This window comes from Macaca mulatta, chromosome 14 (assembly GCF_049350105.2).
Source record: "Macaca mulatta isolate MMU2019108-1 chromosome 14, T2T-MMU8v2.0, whole genome shotgun sequence".
Taxonomy (NCBI): Eukaryota; Metazoa; Chordata; class Mammalia; order Primates; family Cercopithecidae; genus Macaca; species Macaca mulatta.
This window is the reverse complement of record NC_133419.1, coordinates 18,550,505-18,564,989: the sequence shown is the minus strand read 5'-3', so window position 1 is coordinate 18,564,989 and position 14,485 is coordinate 18,550,505. Positions and strand designations below refer to the sequence as shown.

Below are 14,485 nucleotides of genomic sequence, written 5' to 3'. Positions count from 1 at the left end.
GTACTTTAGCAAGAAAATGATTGAACCAAGAGTGAAGGAGCAGAATGTGGGAAATAGTAGTGAGCGTGAAAATTGATTTCATAAATGTAGGTAGACTTAATTCATTATTGTTTTTTTTAAGTAGTAATTTTTTTCTTTTTTTTTCTTTTTCTTTTTTTTCTTTTTGAGATGGAGGCTCACTAACGCCCAGGCTGGAGTGCAGTGGTGCAATCTCGGCTCACTGCAACCTCTGCCCGCCGGGTTCAAGCGATTCTCCTGCCTTAGCCTCCCGAGTAGCTGGGATTACAGGCATCTGCCACTGCACCCGGGTAATTTTTGTATTTTTAGTAGAGACAGGGTTTTACCATGTTGGCCAGGCTGGTCTTGAACTCCTGACTTCGTGATCCACCCACCGCGGCCTCCCAAAGTGCTGGGATTATAAGCATGAGCCACCACTCCCGGCCTAAAATAGTAATTTTTACATTTAAAGGGGTATATTGTCCTCTAGGTATGGGGGTGAATTTTTTAAAAAAAGGAATAAAAAGGAAAAGGTAGATATCAAAAGAAATAAAAGACATCCAAATTGGAAAGTAAAAGGTAAAATATATTCACAGGTTACATGATCCTATGCATAAAAAGCATCCCAAAGAATCCACCAAAAAAAAGAAAAAAGAAACTTCTAGAGCTTATAAATGAATTCAGCAACGTTTCAGGGGACAAGAGCAACACATAAAAACCAGTTGTTTCTGTATATCATCAATGAACAATCTAAAAGGAAATTAAGAAAAGCAATTGTGTTTAAAAGAGCATCCAAAAGGTTTAGTCTATTAGGAATAAGTCTAACAGAGGAGGTGAAAGACTTGCACACTGAAAACTATAAAACATTGCTGAATGAAATTAAAGAAGAGCTAAATAAATGGAAAGACACCCTGAGTGCATGGATAGGATGATGTAACACTGTTAACATGTCAGTACTACCCAAAGCAATCTGCTGATTCACACAGTTTCTTTTCTTTTCTTTTTTATTTTATTTATTTATTTTTTGAGACAGAGTCTCAGTCTGTCACCCAGGCTGGAGTGCAGTGGCATGATTTCGAGTAACTGCAACCCCCACCTCCGAGGTTCAAATGATTCTCCTGCTCAGAATCCTGAGTAGCTGGGATTATAGGCATCCACTACCACACCCAGCTAAGTTTTGTATTTTTAGTAGAGATGGGGTTTCGTCATGTTGGTCAGGCTGGTTGATTGAACTCCTTTCTTTCTTTCTCTCTCTCTTTCTTTCTTTCTTTTTTTCTTTCTTTCTTTCTTTCTTTCTTTCTTTCTTTCTTTCTTTCTTTCTTTCTTTCTTTCTTTCTTTCTTTCTTTCCCTCCCTCCCTCCCTCCCTCCCTCCCCCCTCCCTCCCTCCCCCCTCCCTCCCTCCCTCCCTCCCTCCCTCCCTCCCTCCCTCCCTCCCTTCCTTCCTTCCTTCCTTCCTTCCTTCCTTCCTTCCTTCCTTCCTTCCTTCTTTCCTTCCTTTCTTTTCTGATGGAGTCTCACTCTGTCTACCAGGCTGGAGTGCAGTGGCGCAGTCTGAGCTCACTATAACCTCTACCTCCCAGGTTCAAGCAGTTCTCCTGCCTCAGCCTCCAGAGTAGCTGGGATTACAGGTGCCTGCCACCACACCTGGCTAGTTTTTTTGTATTTTTAGTAGAGACAGTTTCACCATGTTGGCCAGGCTGGTCTTAAACTCCTGACCTCAGGTGATTTGCCCTCCTCGACCTCCCAAAGTGCTAGGATTACAGACGTGAGCCACTGTACCTAGCGATTCAACACAGTTTCTGTCAAATTTCCAAATAGGCTTTTTCACTGAGAGAAAAAGCTAATCCTCAAAATCATATGGAATCACCAGGACAATCTTGAAAAAAGAATATAAAATTGGAAAAATCAAACTTCCCAACTATAAAACTAGCTGTGAAGCCACAGTAATTCAAGTATTATGGCACTGGTATAAGGACAAACATATAGACCACTGTGATAGATTAGGGAGCCCAGAAATAACTCTTTACATATATGCTCATTTGATTTCCTGCAAAGGTGCAATTCAATAGGGAAAGGACAGTCTTTTCAATAAATGGTGCTGGGAAAACTGGATATCCACATGTGAAAGAATGAAATTGGACTATAAAACTCTTAGAAGAAAACAGGGGAAACTTTTCATGACATTAAATTTAGCAATTATTTCACGGATATAACACCAAAAACATAAGGAACAAAAAATATAAATGAATTGGACTTCATCAAAATTAAGAACTTTTGTGCATCAAAGGATACTATCATGAAAGTGAAAGGACAACCTACATAACAGAAGAAAATATTTGCACATCATATCTCCAAGAAGGAATTAATATCCAGAATATGTAAAGAACTCCTGCAACTCAACAACAAAACAAAAAACCCAATTTAAAAATGGGCAAAGGACTTGAATAGATATTTCTCCAAAGAAGATACCCAAATGACCAACACATGAAAAGATGCTCAACATCATTAGTCAATGGTGAAATGCAAATCAAAACAACAATAAGATGCCACTTCACACCCTCTAGGTTGGCTATTTTTTAAAAAGGAAAATAGTATGTGTTGGTGAGGATGTGGACAAATTGGAAACCTTGTGCATTGCTAGTGAGAATGTAAAATAGTTCAGCTGCTCTGGAAAACAGTTCAGTTGTTTCTCAAAAGGTTAAACCTGTAACTACCATATAATCCAGCAATTGCACTTGTAGGTATAGATCTAAAAGAATTAAAGAAGGGACTGAAACAGATACTTGTATACAAATCATAGCAGCATTGTTCACAATAGCCAAAAGGTGGAAGTAACGCAAGGGTCCATCAACAGATGAATGGATAAACAATATATGGTATATACATACAATGGAATATTATTCTGCTTTTAAAAAAAGATAAATTTATGGCCCTGCAGTGGCTCACACCTGTAATCCCAACACTTTGGGAAGCTATGGTGGAAGGATCATTTGAGGCCAGGAGTTCAAGGCTTGCGACCAGCCTGGGCAACACAGGGAGACCCTGTCTCTATTATTTTAAAAATATGAAGGAAGGCAAGAAATAAATTTTGATACATGCTACATCTACAGCCCTTGAAAACATTATTCTTAGTGAAATAGGCCAGAACGACTGATATTATATGATTCCACTTATATGAGGTACTTAGAATAGACAAATATATAGAGATAGAAAGTAGAATAGAGGTTATCAGGGTCTGGGGGGTGGGCAGAAGGGGGTGGTGTTGTTTAATTGATACAGAGTTTTTATCGGGGATGATGAGAAAGTTTTGGGTATTGATATTCATGGTTGCACAGCATTGTGAATATATTTAATGATGCTGAATTGTACACTTGCAAATGGTTAAATGATAAATTTTATGTATAGTTTACCACATTAAAAAAGTTTTCCAATTTAAAAAGAGATTCTAGTCACATTCTAAAAAATAATATCAGAAGATATTAATAATCAGAAGATATATAAATAATATCAGAAGATGAGAAGACTGCACATAAGTTATAGAAAGTGTGCTTTGGGCTTTGTCTTGTTTTGTTTTTATTTTTATTTTGTTTATTTATTTTGAGACAGGGTCTTTCTCTGTCACCCAAGCTGGAGTGCAGTGGTGCGATCACAGCTCACTGCAGCCTTGACCTCCTAGGCTCCAGCAGTCCTCCCACCTCAGCCTCCCAGGTAGCTGGGACCACAGGCATGTGCCACCATGCCCAGCTGATTTTTGTATTGTTTTGTAGAATCAGGGTTTCACTATGTTGTTCAGGCTGTTCTCAAACTGCTGAGCTCAAGCAGTCCACCCACCTCAGCCTTCCAGAGTGCTGGGATTATAGGCATGAGCCACCATTCCTGGCCCCTTGTCTTGTTTTGGAGAGTTATAAAGATAATGAGTATTTTCAGACATTTTCAAAAATGTGTAGATAGGTCAGACGCGGTGGCTCACGCCAGTAATCCCAACACTTTGGGAGGCTGAGACGGGTGGATCACTTGAACTCAGGAGTTTGAGACCAGTCAGGGCAACATGGTGAGACACCATCTCTACTAAAAATCCAAAAAAATATCTAAGCGTGATGATGCATGCCTTTGGTCCCAGCTAATCGGAGGCTGAGGTGGGAGGATCGATGCTTGAGCCTGGAGGGCAGAGGTTGCAGTGAGCCAAGATGGGGCCACTGCACTCCAGACTGGGTGACAGTGCGAGACAATGTCTGGGGAAAAAACAATGTAGATAAATATTATGTTAATTTTTTAAGATGGGGTCTCACCATATTGCCCAGGCTGGACTCAAACTGCTGGGCTAAAGCGATCCTCCATCTTCAGCCTCTGAGTAGAACTACAGGCATGTACTGCCATGCCTGGCTGATTACATTAAATTTTAATACTGAAAGATTATAGATTTTGTCTATAGCTTCCAAACTAATAGGGAGGATAGAAAAGAATTAAAACAAAACAAAACTTTACTAACACAATAGAAGGTAGGAAAAGAGGGTGGGGAAAGGCAAAGAGGAATGGATAATGGGAAAGACAAAATAAGATATCAGGTCAGAAATTAATCAGATACACTAAAAAGCTACTCATTAACATATAGTGACTGTAAGGTTGGGTAGAGAAGCAAAATCTAGCCACATGCTATTTACAAGAGATATACCCAAACAAAATGACCTAGAAGGGGGTTATTAAAGGCACAGAAACAGATATACCAGGAAAATACCAATCAAAATAAAGCTGGTATTACAATATTATAATAAAAATATCAGACCCAAAGCCTGGAATTTAGAAAAATTAATAAGATATAGACTTTCAATATTTCCTGTGTGGCTAGCTTCAAAGATACATTCTACCTGGCATCACTTACCTGTCTTTCTTATCTTTCTAAATCAATTTCCACAAATATTTATGAGTAATTATGAGTTAGGTAATATAGTAGAGACAAAGATGAGTACAATCTGTGCTTACTCCATAGAACTGACAGTCTAATAGGGGAAAGTCCAGTAACTTTAAAACAAAGTAGCAAATTGTGAGCACTGTTAGAGAATTTTAAGCGAGATACAATGGAAATTGGGCATGGGAGATAAAATCAGTAAAAGACTTTACACAAAATTTGGCATTTGAGATAGTCTTTAAAAGCTATAACAAAGCCACAATTTCATTAGACCATGACCTAGACATCAACTTTTCTCTCTTAGAATATGAAGCATGCTTTGGGACTACTTTGCTGGATAGCTTCATGAATTTAGGCTACAGTATTATCATTTCAGACTTCATTTGCTGGAAATGTAGCCTACTGCATTTACCTATAACAGCTCATTTCCTGTATTTTTTATTTTCCTTTGCTTAAGACAATAGCACTGCATGGTTAGGTTAACACTTTCGTTGCTTTTGAAAGCCCCTCTACTAACCTAATCTTTTGCCAGATGATGTCCTCATACTTCCTCAGGGTGTCTTAGAAGTAGATTTCTATGCTAGCTGTCCATTAAAGAAGAAGAGTATATAGTTTGCTTTTTCATAAAGTGCTGTTACTATTAACAGGAAGGAACTAACTTTATCCTAAATGAAAACATACTCTATATTAAAGAGAAGTTAGACTCTTTCCCATGAAGTTGGTCTGAGAGAAGGGAAACGGAATAGATGGCTCCTGAAATTTTTTCTTGTTCCATTCAGAGTCAGATTTTTTCCCCCGCTTTATATGGTCAACAAATGAAAATTGGCATTTGGAGTTACCACCGTTCCCCCCATTGCTTGCCATCTTCAAATTTAATGTCTGCTTCTCCACAAAGATTAACATGTTTTCCGCTCATGATTTACTTGTCAGAGAATTTAGAAGTTTTCTGGAACCTGAAGTTTGCTCTGGTAGGGATGATTACTGGATAATTGCCTATTCTTCGGTGGAATTTCCATTTTTAGATTACACCAGGCTCTACAGCCTTTATTTCTTTGGCAGGAAAACCCAAAGTCAATGGAGTATATTTTTTCCCTTCCCTGGCCCAGCTTAAACAATGACTCACTTGGGCCCTGGGGCTTTGCTTCATACTCTCATTTAGGGGCCACTTTATACCCTTGTTTCTATTTTCCTTTCTTGTTCTGTTTGGACCCTTTATATCCTTTGGCACATGGGATTTGTCTCTGGGGTTATTGTCAGAGAGATATATAAAACCACCCCAAACTGGAACAGACACTCCAGTTATGTCCCCATAAGCCATGTTATCCTTATGGCAGCTGGTATAGGCCAGGGAGAGTACAGAAAGAATTTTTTTTTTTTTTTTTTTTTTTTTTTTTGAGAATGAGTCTCACTCTATTGACCAGGCTGGAGTGCAGTGGCATGATCTCAGCTCACTGCAACCTCCACCTCCCAGGTTCAAGTGATTCTCCTGCCTCAGCCTCCCGAGTAGCTGGAATGACAGGCGCACACCACCATGCCCGGCTAATTTTTGTATTTTTAGTAGAGACAGGGTTTCACCCTGTTGGCCAGGCTGGTCTCCAACTCCTGACCTCAAGTAATCCACCCACCTTGGCCTCCCAAAGTGCTGGGATTACAGGCATGAGCCACTGCGCCCAGCCCAGAAAGAATATCTTTAAGGAAACCTAATTCCAAATGGAGTGGAGGGAAAAGTATTCTCCAAAAAGGAAAATATGAGTGCCAGTGTCATCCAGTTAGAGACTAAAAGGCTTTCCTCCATATGCGATGCTCTAATGACTGATTTAGATGTCCTCTGTGTGTACCTGTGGAAGGTGGGAAGCACTCAGAGGAACTGGCCTCCAAGAGTTTTCGGAGAGATATGGTTATATGAAGAGACTTCCCCATAGAAGGGCTAGGTCTAATCTAGACTTCAGAGTTTTGTTGGGGAGAAAAATTCCCTCTTTTTGGCAGTGGTTCTCTCTGGTCTCAATTTTTCATTCTGATTCCAGCCTTCTGGATTCCATCTAACAATGATTTCTTGATTTTTCTCTTTGCAGTTTTAACAGTGTATGCCAGGGAACACACATTCTCTTTCGAGAATTCAGCTTCGTCCAAGCCACCCCCCACAATAGGGTATCATTTTTACGAGCCTTCTGGAGATGCTTCCGAACTGTGGGCAAAAATGGCGGTAAGTCTTCCCGAATCCTTCCTTCCTTCCTTCCTTCCCTCCTACCTTCCTTCCCTCTCTCTCTTTTTCTTTCTCTTTCTTTCTTTCTTTCTTTCTTTCTTTCTTTCTTTCTTTCTTTCTTTCTTTCTTTCTTCCTTTCTTCCTTTCTTCCTTTCTTCCTTTCTTCCTTTCTCTTTCTTTCTTTCTCTTTCTTTCTCTTTCTTTCTTTCTTCCTTCCTTTCTTCCTTTCTTCCTTTCTCTTTCTTTCTTTCTTTCTTTCTCTCTCTCTTTCAAACTTTTTCTTTTGTTCCTATAAATATTGTTTGAATGCATGCTATTCAAGGTATTTAGAATACCTCACTTTTGAGGAGTTGTCTGGTTTATGTCAAAGATATTACTATTACCACTACCATCACTAATGATACCTATTAAGAGCCAAGTGTAGCTCTTTACGTGTAGTAACTCGTTTATCTTTACAAGGGCTCTCTGTGGTAGATACTATAATCCCCATTTTGTAACTAACGAAACTGAGGATCAGAGAGGTTAAGTAACTTGGCAAGGTTACATAGTAAATTCTGGGCCCGGATTTATACCCAGGCAGTCTGACTCCACAGCCCTTGCTCTTGGCAGATATTAAAATGCCATGCAGTAAATACAAGGAATAATGTGAATACAAAGAAAGAAACTCCTGAATGGGGGTGGGATGGGGATACTGTTGTTAGAGGAGGGAGAGAAAAGTGGAGCAGAGAAGGTCCTCCTTAGAACTGGCTGTTTGATCTAAGCTGGGAAGGAAGAGTTGGAATCATTCACATGGATAAAGGAGAGAAGGGCATCCTAGGTAGAACATATGCTGAAGCACAAAAGAACCTGGAATACTTATGTAACAGGTCAGAATGTCTAGGGTCTGTGTGAAGTTTGTGAAGGAGGTTAGGGGAGATGAGACTGTGAAGGAATAACGGAGCTGCTGAAAGATCATTTTTTAGCCATATAAAAGAAATTGGGCCAGGCACAGTGGCTCAGCCTATAATCCCAGCACTTTTGGATGCCAAGGCAGGTGGATCACTTAAGGTCGGGAGTTTGAAACCAACATGGTGAAACCCCATCTCTACTAAAAATACAAAAATTAGCCAGGTGTGGTGGCACACTCCTATAATCTCAGCTATTCAGAAGGCTGAGAAACGAAAATCGTTTGAACCCTGGGGGACAGAGGTTGCTGTGAGCCGAGATTGTGCCACTGCAATCCAGCCTGGGCGACAGAGCAAGACTCTGCCTCATAAAAAAAAAAGAAAAAGAAAAGAAAAGAAAAGAAATTGGGGCTGGATGTTGTGGCTCACACCTGTAATCCCAGCATTTTGGGAGACCAAGGTAGGAGGATCACTTGAGCCCAGAAGTTTGAGACCAACCTGGGCAACATACTGAGACTTTGTCTCTACAAAAAAATAAACAGAATTAGCCAGGTGTGGTGGCACATACCTGTAGTCACAGCTACTTGGGAGGCTGAGGTAGGAGGATCACTTGAGCCGGGGGAGGTTGAGGCTACAGTGAGCCATGATTATGCCACTGACTCTAGCCTAGGTGACAGAGCGAGATTCTGCCTCAAAACAAACAAACAAACAAAAAAGTTAAATTTTATTCTCTGGGTGTTATTTGAAGGCTTTTTTTGGTTTTGGGTTTTTTTTTTTTAAGTCCCAGTTGCAACCAGGTGCGGTGGCTCACGCCTATAATCCCATCTCTTTGGGAGGCCATGGTGGGCGGATCACAAGGTCAGGAAATCGAGACCATCCTGGCTAACACGGTGAAACCCCATCTCTACTAAAAAATACAAAAAAATTAGCCGGGTGTGGTGGCAGGTGCCTGTAGTCCCAGCTACCCAGGAGGCTGCGGCAGGAGAATGGCGTGAACCCGGGAGGTGGAGCTTGCAGTGAGCCGAGATCACGCTACTACACTCCAGCCTGGGCGACAGAGCAAGACTCTGTCTCAAAAAAAAAAAGACCCCGTTGCCCAGGCTAGAGAGCAGTGGCTTGATCATAGTTCACTATAACCTTGAGCTTCCATGCTCAGGTGATCTTCCTAACTCAGCCTCCTAGCTAGCTAGGACTACAGGTCCATGCCCACCGTACCTAGCTAATTTCAAATGTTTTTGTAGAGACAGGGTTTTGCTATGTTGCCCAGGCTGGTCTCAAACTCCTGAACTCAAGGCCTCAGCCTTCCGAAGCACTGGGTTTACAGACATGAGCCACCATGCCCCATCTTATTTGAAGGCTTTTAGATAGGAGAGTGGTGTGGTAATATCTGAGCTCTAGAAAGATCATTCAAAAGGCAGTGTAGAAGATGGTCTAGACTGGAGGCAAGGAACATAGAAGTCTGGTAGTAGTTGAGTGAGAGATTAGAGCCAACACTAAGGCAGTATGGAGATGGAAGGGGCGCTTTTAGAGATAGAATCCATAGGATTTGGTGATTGGATTTGGCATTAAGATGAGAGAGAAGACCAGTGGTAATTTCCAAGTTTTTGGCTTGGGCCACTGCCTAAGAATATTAGAATATTTTTTTAAAGCCTTCAAGTAATAGCCACAGAATAAATTTCAACTTTTATTTTTATTTTTATTTTTGACAGGGTCTTACTCTGTCACTCAGGCTGGAATACAATGGCACAGTCTCAGCTCACTGCAGCCTCGACCTTCCAAGCTCAGGTGATCCTCCCACCTCAAGTAGCTGGGAATATATTTGTGCACTACCATGTGTGGCTAATTTTTGTGTTTTTTATAGAGTTAGGGTTTCACCATGTTACCTAGTCTGGTCTTGAACTCCTGGGCTCAAGACACTTGTCCACCTCAGCCTCCCAAAGTGCTGGGGTTATAGGCGTGCGCTACCATGCCTGGTCTCCTACTTTCATATTATGTGTTTTTATAAATACCTTTAAGGCAGTTGCTTGCTTGCTTGCTTGCTTTTCTTTACTTTTCTTTCTTTCCCTCCCTCCCTCCCTCCCTCCCTTCCTCCCTCCTTCCTTCCTTCCTTCCTTCGCTCCTTCCTTCCTCCCTCCCTCCCTCCCTCTTCTCTTCTCCCTTCTCTTCCCTTCCCCTCCCCTCCCCACTGAGGTTATAGTAAGTGAATAGGTAGACTCCCTGCTTTTGAATTTATGAGATTCCCCACTATGCTCTAATCAATGCTACTGCTACAAAACTGTAAGTTTTCTAAATAGCTACTAAATATACAGCTATTAAACTTTTATATATAGTTACTAACTCTTTTCTAAAACTTTTCCACCCAATATCTTATTAGTTCTACTGTCCTAAGAAATAGGTAAAGTGGGTATTATTGTGCCCATTTTATAAATAATGAAATTGTGTAACTTGCAGAAACATTTCATGGTGGATTAGTATCAAAGCTAAAAATAGAACCCAGATTTACTAATATGCTGATGTGCTATTTCTACTATTTTTACTTCAGTCATTGCCTCTTTGACATGTAACTCTGGAGATCATGCATCTCCATTACAGTATTATTAAAGAAGTACTTAGTGTACTGAGGATCGTATCATTTCCTTTACAGAATAAATGCACTAATAGGCAAAAACCAATGTGGACTCAATTTTAAGTGAAGCAACTCAGAAACACTATTCCATTGGTCTCTATATAAACAAAACTGGGAACTGTGAGTGTATAGGTAAAGCTTGTGCTATATTAACAGAGGTTGTCTTTCCCAGTCCCTTACTCAGTCAGCAAATATTTGTTGTAGACCACCTAGTACAGTCGTCTCTCAGTATATGCAGGGAGTGGTTCCAGAACCCCCATTTATACCAAAATCCATGCATAATCAAGGCCTACATTAGTCCTGTGGAACTCTCATATGTGGAAAGTCAGTCTTCCGTATACAGGGCTTCATACCCCTAGAATAGTGTATTTTCAATCCATATTTTGTTGGAAAAAACCCCCCTAAAAGTGTAGATCTGCACAGCTGAAACCTGTGTTGTTCAAGGGTCAGCTGTATATTGAAGAATATGACTAGATCTAGTTTCTGTGAGACAACATATGAAGATAACTATGGAAAACGGTCTTCAGATAGCCTTAACTTTTTTCCTGATACAGAAGTGGGGCCTCTTCAAGAATGTATTTACTATCACAAGGGATTCATGTAGCATTTGGACTCTTAGCAGATGTGGGTTTCTTTATCTTTCTAATAGCAGCTGCCAGTGACTCATCCAGCTGCTAAGAATAAGCAGCTCCAAATTGCCTGTTTCTCCTTGTGCCATAAACAAACACAAAACATAGATTTTATGCTGGCTGTTTATTGTTATGCTTCTTCTTTTTTTTTTTTTTTTTTTTTGAGACGGAGTCTCGCTCTGTTGCCCAGGCTGGAGTGCAGCGGCGCGATCTCGGCTCACTGCAAGTTCTACCTCCCGGGTTCACGCCATTCGCCTGCCTCAGCCTCCCAAGTAGCTGGGACTACAGGTGCCCGCCACCATGCCCGGCTAATTTTTGTATTTTTAGTAGAGACGGGGTTTCACTTTGTTACCCAGGATGGTCTGGATCTCCTGACTTTGTGATCCACCAGCCTGGGCCTCTCAAAGTGCTGGGATTACAGGCGTGAGCCACCATGCCCGGCCTATTGTTATGCTTCTTAGTCAGACAGCCTCAGACTTCTTAGACTAAACGCAACATCGGTGTCTAGGTGATCCTAAAATAATTGGTTAAGTAGCTTTAATATATTCTCAGCTTTTTCTAGGAAACTTCAGAACATCTTTCTAAACCGGAATGTGTCAATCTCCAATTTTAATCCAGAATGAGTGAAAGCTCTTGGAGGCAAGATTCTAAAGGAAAGGATTTATTAAGCCCCATTTTATCAATTATAATGCCAGGTACCTGCCTACTGAGTGGAACTCCTACTGCATTGTTCTTCTGCAGATAACTTCCTTAGAATGTCATGTGCATACTTGAGCATGATCAAGTGGAAACTAACTCTTCTGGGAGGTAGCAAAAGAAGAGCATACGTATCTAAAAATGAAGCCACTTGTAGAAATCTAAGGACCTGGTCCCTTTTGACAAAAAATATTTTATTCCAGTTTTTAGCAAGTACGGGGGTATAATATCATTTCTGCATGACTGAGCACTGATGCTAATTATCTTGTCCAAATTTCAGATAATCTCATGAAGACTGTAATGAACTTCTTGGTATCTAAGCAACTTTAGGCTCTTGGAAGCAAAAAGTTTTATTAGAATTTTAAAAGCCTTTAAAATTACACTTCTCACTTTACTAATTTTTTCTGTATAGGAATATTAATCTGAATTTTCTAAGTCTGGCAAAGATTGATATTCTCTTGATGTAAATCTTTACTTCTGTTTAGGGATATCGGCTCAAAACAGCCTTCTCCAACTTTATTTTCAATTAGAATTTAATTTTGAGTATATACATACATACACATACATACATATATATATTTCATTTGATAAAATAATGATAGGTACTTCCTCTTCTACCTGTGAAGAAGTATCTGCTAAGGGAATTGCCCTCTTGCCACTAACAATGAAAGAATCAGAATATCTGAAACAGCAGTTTTCAGACATTGGGCAATAGGCAGGTGGGGACTGTGAATTCTGAGAGGCAGTTTCCAAGCAACAGTATAGGAAGAGAGATTGTCAAAGAGCTTAGCAGTGTTATTGAGTTGAGGAGGCAGAGACTGGGGTTTAGGGAGGCTGGAGCAGCCAGAATTTACAGGTCAGAATCCAAAAGAGGAAGAAGTTGTTCAGTGAGCTCCAGAATCTTTGGCTACAAACTTTGCATATGTGTGGGTTGGAAAAAGAACTACCAGAAAACAGTGGGCCAAACAATTTCTGGAGTATACAAGGGGCTAAGTATAATTTACACTTCTACCAGCCATAGTGAAAAGACCTCAAAACACACAGGGGACTGGGTAGAGTTCTCAACAGTTTAAAAGCAAAAAGGATTAAATTGATCTGCAAGTAATTTAACTCTATACAAGAACAAAATTCAGTAATCTTTAAAGGAATTTAACAAAATCCAGCATTCAGCAATGCAGAATTCACCAAGTCTGACATTCAATTCAAAATTACCAGACAGGCCAGGCATGGTGGCACATGCCTACCTCCCAGGACTTTGGGAGGCCAAGGCAAGTGGATTGCTTGAGCCCAGGAGTTCATGACCGGCTTGGGCAACAGGGCAAAACCCTGTCTCTACAAAAAATTTTAAAAATTAGCCGGGTGTGGTGGTGCACAACTGTGGTCCCAGCTACTCAGATGGCTGAGGTGGGAGGATTGCTTGAGCCTAGAAGGTTGAGGCTGCAGTAAGCCGTGATCACACCACTGCACTCCAGCCTGGGTGACAGAGTAAGACCCTGTCTCAAAAACAAAACAAAACAAAATTACCAGACATTAAAAGAAGCAGGAAAATACAGCCCCTGACCAGGAGAAAAATTAATCAATAGAAACACAGATCCAGAAATGACAGAGATGATGGAATTAACTAACAAGGACCTTAAAATAGTTATTTTAAATCATATAAATATACTCAAGTATGTAAAGAAAACATGAATATGATTACGAGGTTAGTGGAAGATATTAAAAAGATCCAAATGGAATTTCTAGACATGAAAAATACAATATAGTGAAAATGATAGTAGCAATTAACATTTATTAAGTGCTTCTAGATAGATTATCTCATTTTTCTTCACAACAACCCTATGTGTTAGGTAGATGCTATTACTTCCTTTGCGCAGAAAATGAAACAGATTTAGAATGTTAAATAACTTGCTCTAGGTCACACACCCAGTCAATGAAAAAGCCAGTGCCAGGAGAAGCCATGAAGCCTGACTCCAGGCTGTATTATTGCTTCAGTGTGTTCTGCGTCAACACTGCATGAGAGGCTGGAAATACAAATGAGTAAGTGAAAATACTTGCCCTCAAGGAGCTCTTATTCTAGGAGAAGAAACAGAGTAGCATAGGAACCAACCCAAATGCCCATCAGTAATAGACTGGATAAAGAAAATGTGGAACATACACACCATGGAATACTATGCAGCCATGAAAAGGAATGAGATCATGTCCTTTGCAGGGACATGGATGAAGCTGGAAGCCATTATCCTCAGCAAACTAACACAGGAACAGAAAACCAAACACTGCATGTTCTCACTCATAAGTGGGAGTTGAACAATGAGAACACGATGGATACAGGGAGGGGAACATCACACACCAGGGGTGGGAGTTGAGGGAAGGGAAGTTAGAGGACAGGTCAATAGGTGCAGCAAACCACCATGCACACGTATACCTATGTAACAAGCCTGCACATTCTGTACATCTCTCCCGTTTTTTTTTTCTAGAAGAAATAAAATAAATAAACTAGATTATTAATTCAACCCCACCCCTGTTCCACCAAAAAAAAAAACAGA

The 14,485-nt window shown here is 40.4% G+C and overlaps 1 protein-coding gene and 1 long non-coding RNA gene across 23 annotated transcripts in view; one reads left to right on the top strand and one right to left on the bottom strand.

The window, feature by feature from the left end:
* CSTPP1 (centriolar satellite-associated tubulin polyglutamylase complex regulator 1) overlaps positions 1-14,485 on the top strand; it is a 229,590-nt gene that overhangs the window by 99,271 nt on the left and 115,834 nt on the right. For 16 of the 22 annotated variants that reach the window (XM_015114200.3, XM_077960897.1, XM_015114201.3 and 13 more), the window contains one exon: positions 6,977-7,107. The exons of 1 other annotated variant lie outside the window; for it this stretch is intronic. In XM_015114200.3, the coding sequence (XP_014969686.1) occupies positions 6,977-7,107 (131 nt within the window). Of the gene's footprint in view, positions 1-6,976; positions 7,108-9,700; positions 9,777-14,485 lie in introns of all 22 variants that reach the window. 5 more of the 22 variants (XM_077960900.1, XM_077960899.1, XM_077960898.1 and 2 more) reach the window with 1 other exon arrangement.
* LOC144334257 (uncharacterized) overlaps positions 11,383-14,485 on the bottom strand; it is a 29,447-nt gene continuing 26,344 nt past the window's right edge. The window contains exon 2 of the long non-coding RNA XR_013403935.1: positions 11,383-11,425. This is a non-coding gene — a long non-coding RNA (uncharacterized LOC144334257). The remainder of the gene's footprint in view (positions 11,426-14,485) is intronic.